Source organism: Podospora anserina, chromosome 7 (genome assembly GCF_000226545.1).
Source record: "Podospora anserina S mat+ genomic DNA chromosome 7, supercontig 1".
In the NCBI taxonomy this organism is placed as follows: Eukaryota; Fungi; Ascomycota; class Sordariomycetes; order Sordariales; family Podosporaceae; genus Podospora; species Podospora anserina.
This window is the reverse complement of record NW_001914854.1, coordinates 2,628,906-2,654,159: the sequence shown is the minus strand read 5'-3', so window position 1 is coordinate 2,654,159 and position 25,254 is coordinate 2,628,906. Positions and strand designations below refer to the sequence as shown.

The window sequence follows — 25,254 nt, the reverse complement described above, 5'->3', positions numbered from 1 at the left end:
GAAAGGATGTCCAATATAAAGACAACAAGGTCAAACCCACTTTCACGTCCAAGATGATCAGACAAGCGAGGAGTTGGTTCATCTGCCTGGGAGGTCGCTCCGCCATTTATAACAGCACTGCTTTTGATAACAAGAAAAGTCGAACGGTTCTTGTTGTTTATCACTGAATCCTTTATTCCAGACAAAGTTCCATAACAAAGCGACCTGACCTTATACCTCAATTCTCCAGAACGAGCAATGGCGATACGAGCATCTGGATTCTGCTTTGATAGCCAAGAGTCATTAGCAACATTCACCTCACTTATGAGAGAAAGAATCGGACGACTGTCTTGTTCTCATTGCCCAGCTCACTCACTCACTCACCCATACCAAACAACTAACCTAACAAAGTAACCCAACCTTACCGCATTAACACACCCTCAAACACGCATACCCCCCATTTATCCCCCAAGAAAGAAACTCAAAAAACCACCCCAAACCTACGCCCTCACCCCCCTGGCACTAACCTCCCCCCTCTCCCCAATCTTCAACGCCTTCCTGCAATCCGGACAATACCACTTCGTCGTCCTCGCCGGAATGTCCTCCAACCCGACACACTCCAAGTGAAACCACTCCTGTTTGCATTGCTGTTTCCCCATTAGCATTTCCTTCTCCCCCCCCGCCACTTCCGGGGTTACTTACATCAACATTGTCACACTGAATCATCGTCCCAAAGCTGACCCGATTACACAGACAATATCTCGGCTCCTCCGGATCAATCACATTCCCCTCGTCGTCCACCTCCACCTCTGCCGTCCCGCCGTGCGTTTCCACCGGCGTCGCCGCCACCTCTTTCTCCTTCTTGTTACCGCCACCAGCAGTTCTTGACCCGGTAGCGGCGCTCTGCTTCTTCCTCGGCGCCGCCTTGCGCGTACCCACGGCGCTGTTACCGCCGCTGTTGGTCCGGCTGATGACGCCGGGAGCAGGGCGCTTGCCGGCTCGTTTGCTGGCCGGTCTGGTGGTGGAGTTGCCGGCGGCGGTGGGAGCAGTGGCGGCGGTGGTGCTAGCAGCAGTGGCAGAAGTCGTCGCGGTTGCGTGAGAAGATAGGGCAGCGGCTACATCTGGAGGGGCAGGGGTGTTTCGGGCGGTGCTAGTCCGGCGGGGACGGTCTGCTGCCAGAGATGGGGGGTGGTGAGGTAGTGCTGGCTCTTGGCTTGACGCTTTTCCTCTCGAAGCTGGGCGGCGGGTTATGACTGTTGATGCTGGTTGGGCAGGGGCAGGGGTAGGAGCAGCGTCGGGATCTGGCTTTGGTGCAACCAGCTCGGGGCTTGCTGTCCTTGACGTGGCCTTGCTTGCGACTCCTGACACGGCCCCTGGTGGAAGCTGCTGTGGTTGTGACTGTTGTTGCTGATCTTGCGACCGAGTGGCCTGCTTCTGGCGGGTCTCTCTCACAGGAGGCAGGATGGGCGTCACTGACTTCTTCGGTGAAATCACTGGCGGTGGTATAGGTGTCTCGGTAGTCGGCAGTTTGATGGGTGCCAATGTCGGGACGCTCGAAGGCCCGGCGGTGCTACCGGCGGGTGAGGTAGCTGATATTACTGATGCCGGCTTGGCCGTTATTGACTGGTCCTGAGAAAGGTTTGGTAAAGGTATAGGCGTTGTAGAGTGCAATACCGCATTTGTCCTCTGGGGAAGCTGGACCGGCGTTTCCTGAGGCGGGCCCAAAGAATTCCCAGAGGTTATTATTGGCGGCGGTACAGGCGTCTCCGTCTTGGTTCTCTTAAACTGTGGCCTCTGAGCCTGTTGACTGCCATCCGCCGCGGTCTCCTGTTCTTCAGCACCTTCGGCCTCAGTTCCCGGCATCGAATCTCGTTTCCGCTTCTTCGGAGCCTTGCTCTTGATTGCTTTGGCATCCGCGACAGCAGCTGGTTGAGGCACGCCCCCCATAATCATCCGTGCCTGTTCCCGGAACATGGCAGCCGACTGTTCGGCTTCGTCCGCTGCCAGCTTGGCCAGTTGCTCCCTCTTGAGTTTCTTAGCCTCGTTCAGTTTCATGCCACGGTTTGTGATATTCTTGTCATCCGACGCCAAAGCATCCACAGTCAAAGCCCCGAGCGGCATCCTCTTCTCGCCGGTGTGAGGGTCGATCGTCGGCACCGGCATAGCCCCCTCAAACACCCTCCCCTCGTCCTCTGCCTTTTTCTTCGCAGCTTTGAAGGCATCGACGCCTCGTCCGAGCGCGGCTAGCTCTCGCGCAACCATGGTATCACTTGGAGTCCAAGCCGCGTTCTTCTTCATTCTCTTACGAAGTCTTGCCAGTTCAAACGCAGTGAGCTGACACCATGGAGCATCGGCGCTTCCTGGGACTGCATTTTCGGGTGGAGGGACGAGCTGTGCCATGACAGCACTGGTGGATAGCCCACCGGGCACATTGGGAGGGGGGACAGATGTCCTGGGTCTTGGCGCCCTTGGAACACTCGACTTGGGCGGCCTTGTTGATCCTTTCACGACCTTGATGCGCGGAGCCGGAGTGACCCGGCTGGAAGATACTGCGTCATCCTCTTCCTCCGAACTGCTCTCCGATCCCGTGGTGTATGCGTCAAAGTTGATATCGTATGGCGCCAACACCTCGCCAGGAACTGTGATCCTAGGCACTCTCGGCCTGCGCACTTTCTGTCCGTCTATTTTCAGTGTAATCTTTGGCACTCTCGACATCTGAGGCGATCTGTTGGCCACTGGGCTCTTTTGTTGCTCCTCCAACTCTTGGTAGTTATCCTGCATAGCCTGCAATTTTGCGAGAATGGTCTTGGCACGGTTGAGATGACGGTTCACATTCTCGGCCATCCGTTGCGCTTCGGCATGGGAATAGACGCGAGAGTTGAGGGCATGGTGTAGGTTTTCCGACACGTGGCTGCGCAGCTCCACCGGTGTATTCTTGCTCTTAGCACCAGCCGGGAGGCCGGGGAGCTGGCCCCATTGTGTTGTGAGGTCGTCAATGTTGTTCGAGGAATCGATGTAGGCCTGGTCGAGTTGGCCAATCAGGGTCAAAGAACGCATCATATCGGCCGGGAGGTACTCGGTAAAGTCGAGGAAGTCACTAACGGTGGCCTGGGCATCGGGGTCGGCTCGGAGGTCGAGGGGATTGAGCGGCGTGATATTTTCGATGGACTTGATGGACTCGTGCATAGCCTGCTCGATGGACGGTGGCGCATCCTGTCGCGGAGAGATGGCCTCGTCGACAACGGGTTGGATGGCCTCTGGAGCAGCCATTTTTTGGTTGTTCCAATTCGTCCTCTTGTTTTTTTATGTTTGTTTCTTCACGATGTTTCCGGTGTTGACGTCGACGTCAGAGCAACTGGTTGGATGTTGGCGCAAAAGGCCTTGCCATGAGTGGGTGCAATGCGAAGCAAAAGTGAATATTAAGCTGCAGTATAGTGGTCCTCAGTGAAAAAACTATCTCGTGGGCGTCGTGGAGCAAGGTTTCCAGCTCTCGTTGGGCGGTGGATGAGGCTGTCGCGGTGGTGTCGTTTGCAGTGAAGTCGGCGGTTGAGAATGTGATTGTGGAACAAACGCGCCTCGTGCTCCCGTCGCGAAAGTCCAAGCTCCATTTGCTCCTTGGCTTGGTCCGCAGCCCGCAGCAGAAGATACAAAGTGGGTCTGTGCACCCCCACATGATCATCCTGGCTTCCTGTGGCCGGCCGGCAGACCTGCAGCCTGCAATGTAACCCTGACAAGGAACTGTTGATCTTATCTCTTTAGCGTCCCAACCCTCGACCGGCTCCCTCTCGAAATCGTTACCAGTCGGTGGCTTCACCTCCCGTTGTCTGCAGCATCTCGGCGATCATATCACATCTCTGAATCACTCACCGGCAGCCTGCCTGCCTTGGTCTGCCCGTGCCTGCAGAAAATGCCTTACTTAATTTCTCCTAGATCAAAAACCTGGCTTCCCCATGTTATCCGCGGCAACCGCCGTCTTGACGATGGGTTTTGCAACTTCCATACCTCATGTGTAGACAAGACAAGCATTTGTGGATACAGACGCAAGGCCATTGCAGGCAGCAGCTCCCCTTCCGCTGTTCTTGAAACCCCGGGTTTGCACACTTGAGCAGCACAAACTACTACTAGGTCCCGATGTGGACTCTCCTGAGCATGCCTGACGGCGATGTCACCCAGCTAAGAATTGAGGACATCTTGAGATGGCTTGATATTGAGGTGATAGTAAGGCAGAAAGCGGGCTCTCTTGGTCTTGGTTGGGTCTTTGACTTAACACGTCTCCTCCGTTTTGTATGTCGACTACTACCGTTTTGAATCTTGTTACCTAGACGGTATCCCTGTCCATGATGATGCCAGTTGATGACGCGGACAGCTTATTCGCACCAGAGCTGAGGGGTTCATGATGTTGAGTCCTGTGCCAACGTTGACACAGGTACTGAGCTCTATTGTAATGTTGCTACCTAAACGGCCATGCCAATGGCCAACTCTAAATGCTGTTGCTACAGCCAACAATGAATTGAAGTATCTGAGAACAAGAAACCAATGCCAATGTCATCCCCAAACTAATCGACGGCTATGAGCCTGTAACACTCTGGACGTAACAGAAACATGATAACAAGGAAAATATGACAGTAAGAAAACCCGGTATTCATAACTCATCATGCCCCTTCCCTAGAGTCGAGATGCCAAAGACTGAAAAGGAAAAACACAGGAAACATGCCAGACATAAAGAAACAGCCCAAAAGTCTCGGTGGTATATAGTGTCCAACCCAAATCCCATATCCCCAGCCCAACCAATGTCAAACAGAGTCATGAAACATGAAAGAAACCACAAAAGAAATATCAACCAATCTCCCGCTCAACCAACATAACCACTCCTGTGCACCAACTTCGCCCCATGAACCGTCTCGCTCTCCGCCTCATACCACGAGCTATCCACCGTTGTGAGGGAGGCATGAACCGTCAAGTTCCTGCACTTCAGATATCCGTTCACCGTCAACGCCCCCCACACCTCCAAGTCACCATTGACTTCCAGACTCCCGTTGATCTTCAGCTTCCCAAAGATCTTGACCTTGTCCCCGAATGTGGCGTTTCCGTTGATTTTCACATTACCCATTGACTTCATTCGTGAGCTGGCTTGTTGTTAGTCTTCTGTTCTTCACAGAGAATTGGGTGAGAAGGGGGGTTACAAACCTGCAATTGAGTGTGCCGTGAACACCCACATCCCCATAAGCCTCCACTCTATCCCTGACGGCAAAGTCCCCGTCAAACTTGATGCTCGCCATTGACTTGACTGAGCCATCGACTTCCATTGGGCCGCGGAGGTCAATCGAAGTCTCAGACTTGATGCTCTTCTTCTTCTTGACCACGGCTCCAGAAGCAGATGAGGGGGTGGTGTACGACGAGGAAGAGCCAGAGGGGTCGTAGCCCATAATCATGGGCTGGTCAAAGGTCATGATGCTTTCGTACTCGTACATTGTTGTTGTTGTTGTTGTTGTTGTTGGAATGTCTTCCGTTGCAGATGGGGAAGGAATGTTGACTGTTGTTGAAGGTGAAGGAGCAAGAGTTGTTGATGTCAAAGCTGGCGAAGGAGCAGCAGTAACTGTTGTTGAAGAGGATGCCGGTGAGGATGTGTGTGTAATTGTTGCTTCAGATGCTGGTGACGATGGGGTAGATATAGAACTCTCTGTCGAAGGAGAGGTGGCTTCTTTCATATCTTTTTTCCCTTGTTCCCCAAGCCCAAACTAGAACCAGGCAACGACAAGTCAAAGGGAAATTTTCCAACGATGACACAACAACGACTTCGCTGAGTGTACGTTGCCCAACTAGTCCAGTAGTCCGAAACAGGAGATGACCAAACTTCAACACCACCTGACCGGCGAGTCCGTCATGACTTTGTTTGCCCGTGATGGTAACGCTAAAGCGAGGCGGCTTGGAATAGGCAGGTAATAATATCTGCAAAAGGGGATTGGCTGTGTTGTCTGTTCAAACACATCTCCATCAAGAAGAGGAGGCGAGCCTCGGGGAGATATATAGAAAGCGGCAACCTCTGGGGCAGGAAACAAAAAAAAACAAGAAAAAAAAGAGCTCAAACCTTAGCTTCAAGGTCAAGGCAAGGTTGTATGTAATTGGTGCTTCCAAGACAAAACATGTCAGTACTCCAACCCAGACTAGGACTTCCCAACCTGGAGAGCTGTAAACTTCCAATGTCACCTTTGCCCAAGACAACAAGACTTTGTTACCTCAAAGATTGGGCCGTCTCAGCAGCAGTGCCTGCCTGCCTACCTACCTAACCCCAGCCAGGGAGGGGTGGTGGTGGTGGTGACGAAGGAGAAGAAGAAAAGGATAGCCCCATCCCGAAAGCTGTGCTGATGTGGGTATGAGTCGTCTTTCTCGCTATCCCCTGCTCAACCCAAGAAACAACCAAAGAGGAAGAAAGAGGCCATCAGACATAACGGGAGGGCGTCTGATCACGCGTCTCACAGCCTGTCATCTCCCCCCCAAACCGATATGTAACATCAAAAAAGTAGCTTGTCCCCCAAGGTAGAGTGTGGGTGCGGTTGCCGTGTGGTGGTGCTCCCCCCCCCCATCTTAGCCCCGAGAAGCCTCAATACCACGTTCGAAAAGGGAAAGGACTTTATCCCAGCTTTCCCCCATCTATCCCGCCGAAAACGTGATCTTAGACGCTGTGCAGAGGGCAAAAGGGCAGATTTGGATTCAATCTGGTTTCCAGCGCGGCTCTCACAGGCTCTCTTTGCCCATTTCAGTCACCACATCCCCTCCCATTGGTCAGACTCACAGCTGCACCTCACCATCCAAACTGCGCCTCGCTTCTATTGCATGTTTCTCTGCACCGAAATTGAAGGGCTTCAGCAAGATCAAAAGAAGAAAGCCGGTTGCCGCAGCCGTGCTTAAAGCCATCCGAAGCCGAAACTAACTTTTTGGTTTCGCATGGCAAAGTCCGTTCCAATTCTCCTCCTCCTCCCCCTTTGGCGGCCTCAGCTTCAAAAAGCAGCCGCTTCCGTATAGTGGACACCCCGCCTACGGCGTCCGGGTCCCGGTACACTAATGAGGCGCCGAGAAGGTCCGCTAAAAATATGGCGCAGCTCCTGGGGCTGAACAATAGCAACAAAAAAAAACTGACACTCACTCACCGTCCCAGTCCCCAGTCCGTTCCCTAGTCGTATGGAGCAATTATCGCGAGACACAATAGCGGGATGGAAAAACGGTGAGCAATGATGACAACAACCAGAACTCAAACGCCCACCGTGCCCCCTGCCGACACCGGAGAAAGCCTTACGTTTCCCTTCCCGGTCATACCAGCTATTCAGCTGGGCCCCCGGGCCTTGGGCTGGAAAGTCGTCATTGTAACTGATCCCGGCTTGCCATGTGCCGGCGCCGCAAACTCACTTCATACTATTAGCTATCCGCATTATATCCTACATACCGACATACGCAGCACTCGCCCCGGTGAACAGCCGCCGCTTGTTGGGGTTGCACGACACACACATGCCGCGGCTGTTGATACTGCTGCCATCAGCTGTAACGAGGGAGAAGGGGAAAAAACCGTTGCTTCAAGCCACCACCATTACCATATCCACCACCACACCACCGCAACCGCAACCCTCCTTGCTACCACCACCCTCCGCGCTTGTTAAGCGACCAAGATGGATGCCTGCTCCTATGGAAGCCCGGTCCATGCAAGATCCGGCAGCCGCAAGTGGTGGTCTCCCGTCTTCCCATCCATTCCATCCTAGATGCATCCCACATGTTGCCGATGCCTAAGCTGGCGAACCCACTACCATGACTCCAGCTCCCGGTACCTTGCGTCATCCATCGCATGTCGTAGAACCCTGGCCGGGAGAGAGTCATCCCATAGCCGCTTCACCGAACACCCTTCTTCCACCCCCAACCGCCTCAGATGCTCCCCACATACGTCAACGCCACCCCCGTCAACACAACCGCCAATCCCCAAACACCAGCATAGACCCCGGCCCCAACCTGATCAACGCCCCTAATCCCCAATGCCGTATCCAAATACGTGCCCACAACCGTAGCAACCACAGCCGCGCCCGTCCTCACAACCGAAACCTTCGTCTTGTCCCTCCACCCCCACAAATTCCACTTGACCGTCTCCTCCAAGCTCGCACTCGCAGGATCAAACCTCTCATTCTCCTCATCCCCGACCGTCCCCTCGGGAGCCGTAACCACAGGCGCAAAGATGAACCTCCTAGCAGCCCACCCCATCAACAACCCCAAAACCCCCGTCGCGATCCCATCCGCCCCCGTAAAGATGCCCGCCGGCTCAACGGCAGGCTTGACAGTAGGAATCCCCTCAAAGTGGAGCACAAACACATCCGACAGGAACGTCCTGCTAGCCAGGAAGAGCACAACACTGTAGACCAATCCCGCCTGAAGGCTAGTAAGAAGCTGAATCCACTTGTCGGTGACGATCTCCCTGTTCGGTGTAGCAGCACTCTCCTTGCCCCCGTCACCGGAGAGATGACGCAAAAGGAGGAACGGCAAGGCAGTTGATACGACCTCCACACCGAGATAGGCGCCGGCGGTCAACCAGCGAATGCCGTAAAAGACAGAGACAAGAAACGTCTAGGTAGCATATGCATGTCAGTTTTTGGGGCTGTGCTCTGGCTACCAAAGACGGAAAATCCCCGGATTTTTTGCATTTGCGGCAATCGGAGAAGAGAACAGAACAAAACTTACCGCAGGACCATGCGAAAGCAAAGCCAGCGAAGCCAAATCCCAACCGTCAAAGTCACCGAGCCAACCCAGTGCTAGTACGAGTCTGTCCCCCCAACCGGTCATGTTAGCTTGGTCTCATCCCCATATCTGACCGAGCTGAGATATATCGTTTTCTCAGCCCTGCCTCAGCCTTGCAAAGCTGACCGAGCCTTCACCTTTCAACCCAACAACACACAACAGAAATCTTGACTTACATCCTCCACCCAACCACAACCAAATCATCCCTCCCATCCTCCAACATCCCATCAACCCCCTCCCCCTTGGTCAAATACCTGACCACCCACCTCCCCACCACCTCAACCCCGAAACTCATCCCCACCCCCAGGGCAAGTCTCGCCGTATCCCCGGGCAACGACCGGGCGATGGTGGCAGGAGCAGCAACGACCGCATCCCCCGCAGCGACCTCGGCGCGCGTGGCCAGGTGGGCAACCGTGTCAGACGCCTTTTCCACTGCGGTAAGGGCGTCCGCCGCCACCTCTTTGATTCGGGGCATGATGTCGGCGCGGTGAATATCTGCTGTCAGATCCACGAAACTGTTGTCGTTTGATGGGTGGGCGCTGTAGCCAAAATCTCGTTGTGTGTGTGTGTGTGTGTGTGTGTGTGTGTGACGACGTGCGATGAGTGCGCTCGTGAGATCTAACCTCTCCGTATCGCCAAAATGGGTGAAAGGCTGTGTATGAAGAAGAAAATGATTATGTAAACTTCCTATCCGTCCCTCACACAATGATAGGTAGCTTGTCGATATCAAAATTCTCGTGTTCAAAAAAAATAAACGGAGATGGAACCAAAAGCGCAGAAAAGAAGCTTGTCCTTACCGCGGCGGCGGCGGCGACACTCGCGTGGGACCAGGGGCCCCCCAAAATCCGTGTGGATACAGTGACGTCTTGCCTTCCCACTCCCCACCACCTCGCTGCATCTAACCCCGCGCTTCTCTTCTCCCCCATCCCCCCAGTCCTACCTACCTACCATCTCCTTGTCGCCTTGTCGTCGTCTGTTTGTCAACAATAACCGACTGCTGCCCAAAGCTCCCATCCACCTTCAACAAGCCAACCGATACAATAAAAAGAGATGCACAGATACACCCTACAAAAAAAAAAAAAAAAAACACACACACACACACACACACACACACAACACACACACGCCCAGTTACCATCAAGCTTTGAACACCACCCACCACCTATGTCGCTGACACGGACATCCAAGGCGGTAGCAGCCTGAAAGTCTGTTTGTTGGTCTTCGTCCGACCAATCCCAGCTTCAGTCTTCACCGTTCGGAATTCTCCTCACCATTGCATTGCATCTTGTTCTTTCAACTTTGTACATTTCTTTATTATTTCAAGTTTGATTAGAGCAAAATACTCGTTTATTTTGTCTCTGAAAGACAGTCGCTCGCTAACCGCTCGAGGAATCGCTCAACGCTCGCACACAGCCCTCACTTTAACCTCGTGAAGCTGGTCGGCTCCCCGGTCCATGCCGCGGGACATGAACAGGACGCGACGCTCTCCATTCTTCGGTGATAAGGGCCGTTGGCGGAGCGACCTCATTTACAATAGTTCAACAATATAAAGGTACATAAGAAAACAGAATCCCTCGTCACATCATAAAAGCCCGCCCAAGCGAGACCATGGCGAGGCGTTCCCGCTCGAAATAAAAACCGAACAAGCCCGCCGCGAGCTTATTCCTCCATTCGACCGAATACACCGTCGTCGTCCTCTTCGCTTCGGCCGCGGGAGCGCATGTCCTCGTCCTCTTCGTCCATGACGCTCTCGGCTTCCTCCATCTTGACGTCTACACGGCGGAGCTCTCCTCGGGTGAAACTCTCAGGAGCCCTGCTGGGGTAACTGTTCATGAAGCTGCTGCCCAACATGGCCTCCTCGAGGAACTTGGTAGGGAGGGGCGGCACGGGAGGTGCGTCGGCCGGAAGGTGGACCGTCCGCGAAGACCCGTTGTGGCTACCGAAACTGCAACCCAGCAGGGCAGCAGCAAGCTCGCTGTCGGCCTGACCGGTAGCATTTCTGCCAGACGATGTTGGTCTTTGGTCCTGGCTCAGCTGCCGGAAGTGGCCAAACCCGGATCCGTTTGGAACGCTGCCAAGAGCTGAACTTCCAAAAGGCGCAGACTGATATGACCGGGAAATCCCACTGCCGTTGCTGAACCTCTTGCTGAAGTTTCTGTACGACCCGTTCGCAGCGCCGACAGCGTCCAGCTGCGGCGGTGGGGTGGTATCGGCCGAGCTCCGGTCCTGGGGATCCGAGAAGCCGCTTGCTGGGGGCGACGCCGAACCCTGTTCGCTGTTGAAGTCCCGGGCCGAATCTGGGGGCGTGGTGGCTGAGTCCTTGTTCATAGCAACGAGTACCGAAGCAGCCTCGAGCAGCTGCACCTGCTGGTGCTTCGAAATCAAGAGCTTGGAGGTGTAGGACCATTCGGGGGTATGTTCCCACCTGGGACAGAGACAAAGTCAACAATAGTGTTCAAACAGCACAGTCGACAAGCCACGACCGGCACGGGATACCTCGCTCCACACTCAGGGACCACGTGGTGGGAGAGGGTAGGGAAAGGAAAATGGGCACAAACAAATGCTTGGTCAGGCAGCTGCTATGCTTGTATCCCTTCCCGCACTTCTCGCAGCGAAGCTCTGGGCGATTGCTCTTGCGTCCACCTTCCTTGACCAGGGGCTGTCCGTCGCTTGCTCTTCTAACGCGAGCTTTCTGGAAGGCCGAATCGGCGTCATCCCCCGATGCGTCATTGAGTTCGTCGTCGATCGCATTCTCCTGCAAGTTGCTCATGCCTGTCCCGGCCAGGAATCTGCGACTGGGCAGGCTTGCTGGTGGAGACGGCAGGCTGCCAGCTACCACGGACCGGGAGAGGCCATTCTTGGACAGTGTGTTTCGGCGTGCCGAGATCTGGAGGGGCATGGGCCCGTCGCCGGGTTCCGTAAAGGCAGCAGCTACGGCTGCAACATTAGCGCCCGTGTTTGTCATGCTCTTGCGACGGGTAACGCGGTGGGTGCCGTTGAGGGTGGCTCCGATGATGGAGTGGGAGTGGTTCCGGGAGTGGGATTGGCGGCTCAGGGTGAGGCCCCCTGGGACGGACGACGACGAGGTCATGGAGGGTCGGTGGTTCAGGGGTCGAGAGGTCTGTTGAATTTCCTGAACGAGTGAAGGAAAATTGTGGTCAGCACATGTTCTCATGTTTCTGTCTGCTCAAAAAGTCCTGCAGTTGGGTGGGAGCCGACGCCGCGCTTTGCCGGTGGTGTTGAGAGAGACCTAGCTACCTTGGAAGAGGCCATTGCGAAAGCGGTGCAGTAATCCAACTGGCTGCACAGCTCTGGCAACCTACTACTGTATCCAAACACAACAAGTTGCCAAAAAGAAGAGAAGAAAAAAAGAAAAATAGAGAGTGCTGATCAGAAGGCGTGTGCTGGTGTGGTGAGACGCTGTGAAAGTGTGTCGGTGGCGGCAAGGGGAGAGGTTCACGAAAGGTGTTGGTGGTTATGTCCAGTGTTTGGGATGGCCCGTCGAGATTCCAAGCGCGGGGAGCAATAATAATTTCGGGCGTAGCAGCTTAGGAGAGAGAGGGTGCTAGGGTATGGTCCAGGGGGGGGTGTGGGTGACTCTTCAGCCAATCTCGATGCTCCGCCGTGATATTTGTCCAGAAGATGAGAGATCGCCGAAAGAAAATAATAATTTCCAATTGCTTCTGGAGAAAGGTGGAAGGAACCAAAAAAATAATAACAATATCAATAACAGGAGATGATGCGAGCAGGTAAACCTGAGTGGCTGTGCCTGCCGTAGGTCACGGCACAGACTGAACAAAAGAATGGGCCGCCAGGAGGGATGGATTGTAAGCTAGGCTTGACGATTGCTGGGGTGGAGGCGGGGCGCGTGGCATGCGACGGAAACAAGGCAATGGGAAATCGATGTTGAATGATCAATCGCTGAGCCCTGTCTCCAAAAAAAAAAAAAAAGGGTGCAGAAAAAAATAATCTGTAAAAAGGGGCACTTTTTGTTCACAAAGACTGGACAAGACAAGACAAGCCGCCGCTGTGTGTTTGGCGGGAGGCTAGACACACCACTGGTTCCCTACCAGACCACCTACCTAGTAATAAGATACCTGACCTGGCTAGGTGCACTGTGTTGAAACTGACAGCCCTCAGCACTGGCAACGCATGCATAATTCATCCAACCTGAAAAGAGCCTGGCTGGCTGGCTGGCTGGCTGGCCTTGGACGGTCCGTGGAAGGGGTGCGAATTGCAAGCAACAACGAAAGCCAAAGGAGTTCGGGGCCCGGGGGTACGATCGGGGTACGTGGCCCACAAAGAGTCCGGGCTGCCCTGGTTTGTAACCCCTTCTCCCACCCCCCTTGAGCTTTCTCAGGGAGAGGCCAGGTGCCAAACCTAGTAGTACCTTTACCACCTCGGACACTGGTGATGCGTCTGGAGTAGGTGGCATCTCGATTGGTACAGACCCAAAGCCATGAACAGTGAACAGCGAAGATAACTTGGAACACCAATCTTCATGCTCTTGCCGAATGCGTCAGCTGGCCTCTCGGGTCTGCTTGCCAGCTGCGCAAAAACTGCACATAAGGACCACCTACCTGATGCATGCACTGTAGGAAAGCTGGTGCGGGTGACCATGGACAGTGGTGGGCCAATATTGCGCCTGTTTCTGGAAGTTGCCTGTCCGTCCCTGCGTGCAACAGCGTCAACTCAACTGCAGGCTGGGGAAGCTAGCTGATTGGGATGCCCTTTTCCATAAGGTGGGTGGTGTGAAGCCGATATTGGAATTGGCTCGGCATCTGGATATCTGTCTCTTCACCTTGTGGTGATGTGCATGGAGGGTCTCCCGGATCGAGATAAGCTTTTTGCTATGGGCTATCGGAACAAGAAAATCGCTGTTGATCTGGGACCTGCCATGCCGAACTCGGTTCAGATCGCCCATTCTCAACATTTTGGACATTTATGTACTGTAGAACACCGGGCTCTCCATCCTGCTTCGGTCTGTCCTTTTTTTTTCTCTCTCTCTCTGGCCCTCTCCGTGCAGACGCGGCCTCGGTGTAGCAACCGCCGTGTGACCCCATCTGAATGGAACTCGGAATGCCTTGCTTGGGACAAAGCGGTGGCAGCTGTCGCCGTGTCACGAGTCCTGAGCCATGGCTAAGAAATGTCCGTCTCCACAATGACTCAATGGGTTTCTCTCTCTGTTCAGTGACCGAATTGCACAATTCCCTCGGTCAGTTTCGTAAGCGACATCAGTTGACGCTTGCCACAGTGGTGCTTGCTAAATGCCAAAAAAAAAAAAAAGAAAAAAAAAGTTACGGCAGAGGAATAGTGTTGTGATAGCTATGCTACCGGCCTAGGAACAGGAACGCAAGCTTGATGATACCCGCATGTCGCTACTTATGTACCCCGCCTGTCGTGTTCCCCATCCGGGATCGCCATCTTTCCTAGCTTGAAAGCCATTGCTGGGAAGAGGGGCTGGATCTGGATGCGGTCATGAGGTGCTGTGGAGCCAAGCTTCTCCTCATGAAGCTCTCAGCAGTGAGGCCATTCAGCACAAATTAGAGAAATAATAGGATAAACTGAGTTGAAATAGACTCTCAACAATCATAGGAGGCACCTACCTATTCAAAGCACATGAGTCTTTTCCAAATCTGACAACCACACTCATTGATTCAGACCATTCTTTAGCTCAGCCGTTGTATACATCTATCTTGCACAGTAAGAATCCAAGCCATGAGAAACCTGGGTTGGAAGTTTTTCAGAACGTAAGCAACAACTGCAAACGTGTCACTGCGGAATTGTTGCTCTGAAACGTTTTATGATTCTAGACACAGCAGAGACCCATTACAATTGTCTCTTTATCTTTGTTCAACTGTCTTATCAACGTGCCAACTTCACAACTGGCAAAGATCCACATTTTATCCTTGAAGCCGAGCGGCCGCACTGTGCATCGGGGCTGTCATCGGCGCTAACAACACCCCCTCCCTGCACAAGGCCAAAGCCTCCGCTTTTAACTCCCTCAGGTGGTTCATGCAGCACACCAGCTTCAACTCAAGGAACTGGCGCACCAGGAACAGACATCCATGCCCCTCACTGGAAGAAAACATATTTGAGGCATAAGGTAGGGACTTGTCAGTTGAAACGACACCAATTGACTTTGACAGAATGAAGGGGGATATCAGTCCCCATTCTCGGCTCACCAATTGACCACCACCACTTATAATCCAGGCAGGCCTACAGGTACATACGTACCTACCGGTATCTATATATCCTGCGGAGTATCTTAAGCAAGAGCAAAGCGAGCTCGAGTCCTTTCAGCACTCCGCACATCCACTCCCGACACAACACCAGCCGCTTGACCAATAACCTCGGAGCACGCAACCCCCTCTTTCACCCGATTCGGTTCTTGTTCTTTGACAGGGCTCGAGTCGCTGTCGTCGAGAGTGTCCCACAGTCCTGGAAAATAGGCACATACCGGCCAATCGTCGAGATCACCGGGTCGTGGATCAAGGGGAAACAAAGACGGGCCAGACTGGCCTTCGTGCGTGCCAAGCTTTCCACACTTTTTTTTCCTCCAAGGCTAGTAGTGTGTGTACATAGCTCTACATGCAGCTTCACCTAACACAATGTCCCCACTATCTACGCCGCCTCACCAAAGCAGTTGGACGGCATCACTGCTACCTCGCTCTTAGACGACGCCAATCCGAGACCAACCATTGACTTTTTTGCTTGCTGACAAGTCGAATCTCCGAATAAGAAAATTTTTATCCTCAGAAGACGGCACGGAGCTGGAACCAAAGAGATTTCCTTTGCCAGACCACTGGCAAGCCACACAACGTGGCTCGAGATCTCATCACTCGGTCGTCTGCCCTTGCTTGCCTGCCCTTGTCATCGGGCTCTCTTTCAGGCACATATTTGTCGGTCACAACATGGGGATTGCTACGTCGGATTGTGATGTATCTTCTTTGTTGCTAACAAGCCAGGGCCTTTCATTTCTGCCGGACAGGCAGAAACCGAGTGCCGGTTCATCAGAGTGACCAGACAGGAGGAGTTGCCGTTGCGTTTCAAAGAAGCAGACAAGGGCATTCGCCGCAACAAAAACAATGGCCATCACAGCAAACCCTAATAACCTGGCCATCAAACAAGTCTAACAACATCTCCCTTGCCCGGTACCACAGGGCGCATTTAAGCATGAAGACCCGATGTGTACCACCACCTCTTGTTTAGTCTGACACCCACACTTCTAGAATCCGAATACCTTGTGAGACCAAAACCCCCTGCTGAGGTAAGGAGGCATATGTTGTCCTTTTTTTTTATTTTATTTTTTTAAAGCCAGCCGCATGCCTATTCATGTAGCCTCGGGTGACATGGCGCAGGACACCATCCTCACTCACTCACTCCCACCCGTTTAGAGAAAAGTGTGTGCAGTGCCATGGAAGACGAGGGGCAAATGACGTTGAGAAAAGCGGCCACCTGACTTTTTCTTTTCGACAGCCACGACAGCTGCCTTCTCTTTTGGGTAGGACGGAATAATCCCTATGAATTGGCACTGTATAGGTACACTAGTACTATGTACACGGTAAAAGTTGGAAGATGGGTGGCATTGGAATCATCACCAGGAACGAACCGCTTTTTTTCTTTCTTTTTTTCCTTCTATTACCGAGACTCCCGGATTTTCAAACGGTTTTCGAAAAACCAGCAACGGCACCTAGCAAGGTTGCGGTTCTATTACACCCAGGGATTGACCGGCTCCGGAGGGTGATCGATCGATCGGTCGGCTCGGGTGTTTTCTGTAGCTCACTCGGCTGGAAGAAGCGAGGCATATGGGCAGGGAATATCATTTGTGGGGATGAGGTAGAAAATAGCAACACTAACATATAGAGACATACACGTAAACAACAACGACAGGTACCAGCGTTCCTGTGAAGGGATGATGATGTCGCCATTGATTTCATGCCGTAAGTCAGCATGCATGTAGGCAAACACTAGCTCATCCTTTTTTTCAGGGCTGACGACACGACGGTCCCTGTACCTGACTAACATACCTGCCACGCGACAGGAAAAGGTGTGTTTCTGGAAAATTACCGATACCGTGGTTGGGAATGAGACCTTTTTTTTGGCTTTCCGGATGGGTTTTATAGCTTGGCCGGCGATTCCGGTGGTCCTTGCATTAGGAGAAAATCTAAAAGCTGGAATTCTCTCCGTGACGGAGGGTTCCTAAAATAAGATGGTTTGGAAAACTGAGGACAATAACAGACTAGTTGTGTGTTGACACCTGCGTTTGCCACAATTGATATATCAAAGGTCCCGGTGAACGGAGGGTGTGGTTCATGATGTGTGGCTTGAGTTTGGGAAGACTTTGGGGATTGGGGAATTATGGAACACTGCCCCCTCCTCAGCTTTTCACGAGCCGGGCTTCTCCGATGGATTTGAAATGACCTTCCTATTCACGGAAACAGCACGTATACACAAGTGACACTGGAATTCTTTTGCTCCATTCGGTCTTGTATGAGCGACTTTGGAAAACTAAGGCATATCCCATCCGTCCGTCTTCGGCAGACATATTCTTTTTTTCCCCCAGCCTTGTGTGAACACCACGACATTCACACACCACCTCAACCCAAATTCCCTCAGCCACCTATGCATAACCAACTCAGATCTCACAATTTTCCCTCTTCTTCATCATGTGCTCCTTCCAAAATCCAAATTGTGGCGTCGAGTAAGAATACGTACGCCCAGTGAGGTGATCAACCTCCAAGAGGTGGGATATCAGCTTGGCAGTTGAATTTCATGAGTGAATGAATGAGGTGACTTGCGATAAGGAGTCTCAAAAGTGAGGGGTGTAACTGATAAGAGGGATAAGGGAAGGGACTACCTACTACGCCTGAAGCTCACTTACCTTTTGCCCCCTTTTTTTCAGCTCATGGGAATGAAACTCTTGACTCTTACATCTCAAACCTAGTGTATCAATTGGCCTAGAATAAACCCCATTTTTTGAGTTCTCAATTGTTGCTGATCTTGCAACATGTCCGACGACGTATTTCGCCGTACGGGCCGTGGTGGGGCTGGCAACTATTACAGCAAGAAGGATATAGAGGATGTCCAGAAGGCTTCGGAGGCTTCTGCTGTGAGTTATCACTCCTAGTTTGTCATATTTGTACTTGCACTAACACCACAAAGGACCTCGAAGCCCAAGCCGACCTCACCAAGACTGCCACCACCATCCAGCAACAACCCGCCCCCGTCCCCTATTCCCGCGGCGGCAGAGGAGGAGCCGGCAACTTCTACGGCGCAGCAGACACGGCTGCCTCGGCCAAGCAGCAGTCCGAAGACGCGGAGCGCACCAAAAAGGCCGTCGCCGCAAGCATAGCAGCCCGTCAAAAGACCGGCGGGACTGGCCGTGGTGGGGCAGGTAATTACGGAGCGGCTGCCATCCCAGGGGCGGACTTGCCGACGCCGGAAGACGAGCAGCGGAAAAAGTTGGCGGAGGAGGAGATGGAGATGAAGGTGTTGAAGGAAGTCGAAGATCAGCTGGGCAAGCCGCCGGGGGCATACCATAGGCCTGGGCCGGAGGAGTGATGAGTTTCAGTTGTGATGTCCTAATACTCGCAAAGTTACGGTAATGGGAAGCATGTGTCAAAATGCCGAGAACCCGTCCATCCCCGCTTTTTATTGCATTGTTTCAGTGAAATACCCGTAACATTGTAAAAAATTCAGCCAGTCACCGGCCGGCAAGCGGGCGGCAAATCCCGACTTCTGCGACTTTCCGCAAATCGCAAACCCCCGGTCAAAAAAGTTGATTCCATTGCTTGCCGTCATCATCGTCACCGTCCACCACATCGCACCACCCGACGACGACAACCACCGCCACCACCACAACGCGCGAAAGTAATATCCGCTTGTCGCATTCCAACCGCTACATGTCCAAAGCCCCCGCGCAGACACCCCAAACCTCGTCTCAACAAACCCGCAAACCCGAATCCGAAATGTCCGCAGTAGCCATCGGCGCAGGAGTAGCAGTTGCTGCCTTCCTCGTATGTCCCTCTATCTATATCTATCGCAAAACACCTCGCTAATTTCCCGGTATAGGGCAGAGCAGGCCTCGTAGCCTGGCGTCGCTCCCGCGGCGGCGTCGGCGCCCTCGGCAAAGCCTTTTACAAGGGCGGCTTCGAGCCCAGGATGAACAAGCGCGAGGCGGCGCTGATCCTGTCGCTTCAGGAGAGCTCCATCACAAAGGACAAGGTCAGGAAGGCGCACAGGACGCTGATGCTGCTCAACCATCCTGATCGCGGGGGGAGTCCGTACTTGGCGACCAAGGTGAATGAGGCGAAGGAGTTTTTGGAGAAGACTACTTCTTCGTAGGGGCGTGAGAGTTGTGGTGAATTGGGGGGATAGCAAAAGGGGATGGAAGGGGTACGAGGGAAAATGGTGGGATTGGTGTGGTTGACTGTACCAAAAAGATATCTTGCGTTTCGGAGGGTGCATAAGAGGGTGGTGTGTGTGCATCATAGCATTGGCGTTACGGCACTTTGGTTTTCATGGTTTTGTTGGTTGGTGGACAAGGAAGCATTGGTGCTGCTGGTCGGTTGGGTGGGTGGATGGATGGTTATGATCTGGAGTAGGAGAGAAAGGGGGGTTATGTTGTATGAGGAAGAGCTGTATTTTTATTGCTAAGGTGGTGTGTAGAGAGGTCATGGTTTGATCGGGGAACTCTCCTCTAATAATAAAACAAAGCTCAAATCAACAATCACTTGAGGTGTTGTTGACACAGTGAGTATTTGGCTGGAGGGTGAACCCAAACACAGCTGCATGTTGAGACTTGAGAAGCAAGCAAAGGAGCGCTTTGTTTGTGCAACTTGATGAAGCTGACAATACCCTCATACACTATTCCCTCCCCCAACACCATCATAAAAAGCGGGTTTAGCTCAGTTGGGAGAGCGTCAGACTGAAGTCCACTTCAATCAACAAATCTGAAGGTCATGTGTTCGATCCACATAAACCGCACTTGATATTCTTTTTTCAACTCTCCCATTTACAACCACCACCCCATATGAACTGAACTTGTGGATGGGTAGTTTCGAGCACCACCATCTTAATTTTTCCCATGCCATCCCCATCCCACCTACTATGTCACTTTCTCCCACCCCAGACTCTCTTCCAAGGTTCTTATACCTTGTACCATCCTCTCTCATTCCTATTTAGGACTGCCAGAGAGCATGGCGATGGTATCAAAACCCGTCGCCCACCCCCCTTTTTTCTCGTCTCCAGGTTGGGGAAGTTAGGGTTTTTCCCCCTGGGCGAATTTCACACACAAATATTTTGAAGAGGTATTGAAACCGAAGCCCGCTTTGTCCCCGCGTCATGCCATGTGTAAACACATCACATCAGCAGATGCCAGCATAATCTGATAACACACACCTTCATCCCCCCACAATGTTTCCACACAGTGTTGTTGCGAGCTCCTCCACAATGTCCTCTCCACTACGGATCTCGAAATCGAGATCTTTGAACATCCTGTATCTGCCGTTCCTCTCGATCTGCCACTTCATGAGGTGGGTTAAACCACTTCTCTCTCCCCAAGGTCAATCTCACACAATGTTGCGTAGGTGAGTTACCTGTGCATACAAAATCTTGAACCGTCAAGAAAAAGCCGTTGATCATTCCCAGCTCATTGAAAACGTCGATCCCGATCGAGGATCTCGCCCAATACATCCACCCACCTCCACAACTCAGTGGATCTTCCTCCTCCACAAAAGTCCACAAATATCCCGAAACCCTACCCACCAGACAAGCGAAAAGCCAAGAATGTTTGTTGAGCTGGAGTTTTGCCTGGGCCCGGCTGACCCGCCCCGGCTCCCCCGGTACCCGCCCCCCCTCCGTCCGGCAGTCCGGGACCGGCTTTTGATTTCCGGTACCGGTCCTACGGGAGAATTGTTCGCTGGAACTCTGCTATCATCCACAACAACAGATAAGAGAAAAATCGTGCGACATGTAATATGCTTTATTTGTCTTTTGGTATTTTGTTCTTTTTTCTTGTTCTAGTTGTTGTTGTTGTCTTTGTGACCGAGCACGCGAGGTATAGCTAAGCTTCTGTGGTATATATCCCCAAACAGAGTGTAAGTAAGGTCCTGGTTGTAGCAAACAAAACCAAGGGCTCAAGGTCCAAGTATCAGTAATCCCCCAGTCTCTCTCTCTCCGCTTTCACTCATTCCATCATGCCTCATAATTAAAAACATCCTAAACCAACCTCAATGTCAAAACCCCCAGCTTCTCATAAAAGAAACATATATATATATATATGCATGTATATGCACGTAACCACTTTCACCATCACCAACACGCAGTGCCACAGAACAAAACAAAGAGCCCACAAAACACCAAAACCACAATAATCACATCAATCAGTCAAATTGCCCCCTTTGATCAAGCCTTCAAATCAGTCGGTCCAATCACGCCCATCAACAAGCTCGGTTTCTCTCGGTCCAACAATTCTCGCTTTCTTTCTTTCTTTTCTGTGCCTGTGCCTGGTGCCCGTCTTTAGCTCCCCTCAGGTCTCAATGCCTTAGATCATCTTTCCCCCCAAGGTGCCATCGTGCATTTGCGTAGAATCTCGCTGGCCCGCCCCAGTGCCAGCTCACCGGAACTCCATACCCGCCCGCCCCAGAAAAAAAAGAGGGCTAGTGTTATTGGCGGGTCGTGCCGCCGTCAAAACCACCACTCCCCCCCCCCACCCCCTTTTGAGGCTTGTGGAGAAACACCATTCCTTTCTCGGCTTGACGATCCGAAGCTTGGGTGCACTTTCCCCCCTGTCAAGTGTCAATCCAGAAAGTCGGTGACCGCTATTAAAAAAAAGATGCCCCCTTGTCAACAAACCAACCACGCAGCAGCAGAACGAAAAAGAAAGAAAGAAATCGAGATGGCACAAAGAAAAACAATGCCCAATTGTGGATTGTGTTTGGTGGTGTTGTTGATGTGTTGTCCTTAGCCCCCCCCTCCCCGCCGTCCCGTCCCGCAGCAGCGGTGTGATAAAGTGAAGCAAGCGTGTTGCAATAATGGAGTTGAGAGTTGTGTGATGAAGAAAGTGCGTTGTTGCAAATGTTCCCAGCCCCTGTCGTCCAGCGCCGAAAATAACCGGAAACGCCCCCCCATCGTGAAAGGAAGAAGGGAGAAAAAACAAAAAAACCTAACCCCAACAATGTGAGCAGAGAAAAGAATATGCTGTGTAAAGTGTGTTGTAGTAGATAGTGTGTTGTGTGGGTTTTGATTGTGTTCGCGGAAGAAAGGAAATTCGAGAGAATTGCCATGCCTGATGTTTTGCTTCCCCGATTCCATGTTTACCTTCCCCAATCCCCCCCAAAAAAAGCCCAAAGATATCAAAGTTCATTCCATGTGTCATCCCTTCTCTTTTTTTTACCACCTGAGAACCATGAATTATAAATGTTTCCTGGTGCACAACATCCAGGCTTTAATGAATAAAAAAAGGTATTACCAAAGCCTCCGGCGCCCTGAGAAAAGAAGTGAAACAAACCCTACTCCCCCTGTCCCACTTCCCAGAACAACTCGCCAACCAAACGACAGGGAATTGCATGTATATGTATTGTGGTTTGTTTGTCGAATGGTTGGTTTGTGTTCGTGATATGAGTGAAGATGTGATATGATGATGATGATGCTTGCCCCGCCCACTTGTTGAAAACGCCGAGCCATATATGCAGATAAAAGATGCTATTAGACAGATCCAAGCTGAAGAAGAGCCTCCACGGCGTCGCGCTCCTGTGCGTCGGTCACCATGACTCCCGCCAAGCCCGATGGTGGGATCTTGAAGTTGAGCTGAGGTGGCCGCGCCATGCCGCCGGAGAAGGAGCGCATGCTGGAAGAATATACGTTGTTGAAAGGGGAGAGGTGTCTTTGGTTGTCGGACTGGGCCTGATAGGATGACGCTCGAAGCGCCGCCGCACCGACGGCTGCCCAGTCCTCGTCGTCGGTTGCGTCCTCGGGGTCGTCGCGGTCCATGGGAAAGTCCTCATCGGGCGCCTCGGAGCACGATGCGGATCCGGATCCGTCGAGCGACATTTTGTCGGCCTCGTGGTCCATCATGTTCATGAACCGGTCCTCGTTGAGACGGTCGTCATGAGAGAAGGCTGCTGATGAGGCGCCGCCGGCGCTCGTCCCGAGCATGGCTGCGAGTCGAGACCGGTCCAAGTGGTGCCACCCGGGGCCGCCCTTGTTGATAGGGATGCTTGTCGGGTAGGAGCTCCCGCCGGGCGACGTGCGGCGCGAGGGAGGGTCGTAGGCGGCAGCTGTAGCTCTGCTGCCCTGGCCCCTCCGCTTCGCATGCCACCGTCCCCAGCCCACCTTGATAAACTCTACGTCACCATCCGGGCCGCTGCCCACGCCACCGTTTCCCTTTCCCTCTAGCGCGGCCACAACCAGCCTCCGGGCTTTGGCAGGCGGGATGCCCGCGAAGCCGGGGACCGTGGTGGTCAGATAACCCATAATGTGGCGAATCGGCAACGGGCCCTGACCCAGCAGGATCTCGGGCAGGTGGCAGTTGGCCAGCATTGCTGACGTGATGGCTCCGGCCGAGTCGTACGGGGGCGATCCCGGACCGGAGTGCTCATCGTCGTGAGCGTCGCGGTCGTGCAGTTCCAGGTCGGAGTCGACCGAGGGCTCGACGCCCGCCCTCATCAGGTGGGCGCGAAGGCCTACCGGAGGCAGGTTGGGAGATATCGAGTTGGGGGGAGTCGGCAGGTTGTTCGGATGGGTCGTCACAGGGACACTCCGGGCGGCCGCTACAGCAGTTAAGTTGTCTCGGCCGGGAGAGGGGGAGGAGGTCGTCGCGATATCGCGAGCAGCAGTAGCCATGGTCGCCATATTGACACTTCTGGGTGTTGAGTTGCTTCGAGCCGTTTCTTCAAAGTGCCGCAGGCCGTGTGTTAGCAGAGGTGTTTCTGATGGAGCCAGACACGGTGCGACGGGCCGGGAAGGGGTAATGATGGGCAACAGCGATAACCATCGATCTCTCTTGCTCGCTCGCTTGTTTGTTTACAAGCATAAAGAAGTGTCGCGTTGTGTGTGCCCAGGTTGGCGACAACAAGGAAACTGAGGACTGAAGACTGAGAACTGAGTCACACTCACCAAAGGACCGGAGCAAGTTGATATGGGCAGCTTTGTTACTCTTTGACCGGGGGAAGACGGTTCGTGTCTTGTCGGGCAAAAGAGGTGTTGGCTGGGCTATTCGGCAGATGCTGCTGGCGATGATCTTCTGTGACAAGAGAAGGATTCTCTCTTGTAAGACTTGATGTCGTCGTGGTTTAGTTGGTCGCGATGTTGTTGCTTTGTCGAGACCAAGAGAAGGGTCAGCGGCAGGAATCGTGGACAGGCCATGCTAATATAAACCAAGCCTTGTTGGACAGGCCGGCGAGTCCAGAGGGTGTGTCTTGCCCTGGTAGCGGTACCTTGGTAGGTACCGAGAGCAGCACCCTGGCGCTGACGAGTGACGACTCACGGCGGGCACGGGGTACACACACCGTACATCAGACCAGGGTGCCAAAGACGGGCAAGTGGCTTGTCACTGATTTGAGAGCGGGAGGCGTGCACACAGCGAAATCATCACACAAAAATAGGTGTGTCTCGAGAGAGAGAGAGGGAGAGAGCGAGAGGGAGGCCAGTCTGCTCTGCCCCGTGCCACCTTTGCCCAGCTTTCTCTCTGTCATCATTTCTCGGAATCTGAGGCAACTGTTTTCATATCCCCATTCTCTGTCTCATTTCCTGGCTACAGTGTTGTGCTGTTATTCTCAATATCGCGACGTTTAATTAGTTTGAGCCTCCACCCAAACAAACCCTGAATTGACAATCTCCCGAATGGATGTGCGCGCCCACAAACATTTAGGGTTTTGCGACGATAAGGACCAGGTCGTCAATCGTGGATCTTGGTTATCATCACACGTCGAAATGGGTGGAGGCATTTCCCAGTGGGTTGTGTAAGTGCACAGTGCGAAATGTTTGCCCTTCAAAAGGTCGCATCAACAGGGAAGAAAGGAAGGACGGGAAACCCAGTTCCCTGGATGGTCTGGACGTTTGATGACGACTTGTTCGTCTGCCAGGCAGCGCCATTTTTACCCTTTTCTCTCTTCGTCCGTATTCTCTGTCCACTAACGCCGCCTCGTGCTTCAATGCAGCACAGGCAACTCTGGCACTTTCTTCAGCAACAAGAGCTCCAATCCCAGCCCCCAATTGGAAGTTGACCCCCAGCCCATGTGCCTGTATCAACAGCGTCCGCGCCATATGGCCCTTCACACCCCCTGCGAGTCGACGTTGCGATTCGAGGACTGTCTTGATTGGCCCGAACCCTCTCTGCCCGCCATCCCAGTCGAGTCATGCGCTGACTACCGCTTCGCTTGACGTGGTACCAAAGCAAACACGAGACTGTACATGCCGTCGTGGAAATCGACAACGTTTCCTTTCTTGTTCTTTTACGATGTCGGGGAACGGGTACCCCCCGGGGGACCACCCCTTTGC

The 25,254-nt window shown here is 53.0% G+C and overlaps 7 protein-coding genes across 7 annotated transcripts, besides 2 other annotated features; 2 read left to right on the top strand and 5 right to left on the bottom strand.

Moving 5' to 3' along the window:
- Nucleotides 1–501: 501 nt before the first annotated feature.
- PODANS_7_9350 (uncharacterized protein) lies at nt 502–3,249 on the bottom strand (the record flags this gene model as incomplete). Its single annotated transcript, XM_001908269.1, has 1 exon — nt 502–3,249. The coding sequence occupies one exon, from the start codon at nt 3,247–3,249 to the stop codon at nt 502–504; it is 2,748 nt and encodes a 915-aa protein (XP_001908304.1).
- A 1,582-nt stretch (nt 3,250–4,831) lies between these two features.
- Nucleotides 4,832–5,687, bottom strand: PODANS_7_9340 (uncharacterized protein; the record flags this gene model as incomplete). Its single annotated transcript, XM_001908268.1, has 2 exons — nt 4,832–5,105; nt 5,167–5,687. The coding sequence occupies 2 exons, from the start codon at nt 5,685–5,687 to the stop codon at nt 4,832–4,834; spliced, it is 795 nt and encodes a 264-aa protein (XP_001908303.1).
- Nucleotides 5,688–7,890: 2,203 nt separating this feature from the next.
- PODANS_7_9330 (uncharacterized protein) lies at nt 7,891–8,796 on the bottom strand (the record flags this gene model as incomplete). Its single annotated transcript, XM_001908267.1, has 2 exons — nt 7,891–8,580; nt 8,695–8,796. 2 exons carry the CDS (start codon nt 8,794–8,796, stop codon nt 7,891–7,893), a joined length of 792 nt encoding a protein of 263 aa, XP_001908302.1.
- A 1,614-nt stretch (nt 8,797–10,410) lies between these two features.
- Nucleotides 10,411–11,926, bottom strand: PODANS_7_9320 (uncharacterized protein; the record flags this gene model as incomplete). Its single annotated transcript, XM_001908266.1, has 2 exons — nt 10,411–11,176; nt 11,310–11,926. The coding sequence occupies 2 exons, from the start codon at nt 11,924–11,926 to the stop codon at nt 10,411–10,413; spliced, it is 1,383 nt and encodes a 460-aa protein (XP_001908301.1).
- Nucleotides 11,927–17,761: 5,835 nt separating this feature from the next.
- On the top strand, nt 17,762–18,315 carry PODANS_7_9310 (uncharacterized protein; the record flags this gene model as incomplete). Its single annotated transcript, XM_001908265.1, has 2 exons — nt 17,762–17,863; nt 17,917–18,315. 2 exons carry the CDS (start codon nt 17,762–17,764, stop codon nt 18,313–18,315), a joined length of 501 nt encoding a protein of 166 aa, XP_001908300.1.
- Nucleotides 18,316–18,656: 341 nt separating this feature from the next.
- PODANS_7_9300 (uncharacterized protein) lies at nt 18,657–19,098 on the top strand (the record flags this gene model as incomplete). Its single annotated transcript, XM_001908264.1, has 2 exons — nt 18,657–18,770; nt 18,826–19,098. The coding sequence occupies 2 exons, from the start codon at nt 18,657–18,659 to the stop codon at nt 19,096–19,098; spliced, it is 387 nt and encodes a 128-aa protein (XP_001908299.1).
- Nucleotides 19,099–19,650: 552 nt separating this feature from the next.
- Nucleotides 19,651–19,740, top strand: a tRNA (tRNA-Phe).
- Nucleotides 19,741–22,461: 2,721 nt separating this feature from the next.
- PODANS_7_9290 (uncharacterized protein) lies at nt 22,462–23,607 on the bottom strand (the record flags this gene model as incomplete). Its single annotated transcript, XM_001908263.1, has 1 exon — nt 22,462–23,607. The coding sequence occupies one exon, from the start codon at nt 23,605–23,607 to the stop codon at nt 22,462–22,464; it is 1,146 nt and encodes a 381-aa protein (XP_001908298.1).
- A 1,435-nt stretch (nt 23,608–25,042) lies between these two features.
- Nucleotides 25,043–25,180: a repeat region (rgion duplique sur le chromosome 2).
- Nucleotides 25,181–25,254: the final 74 nt, after the last annotated feature.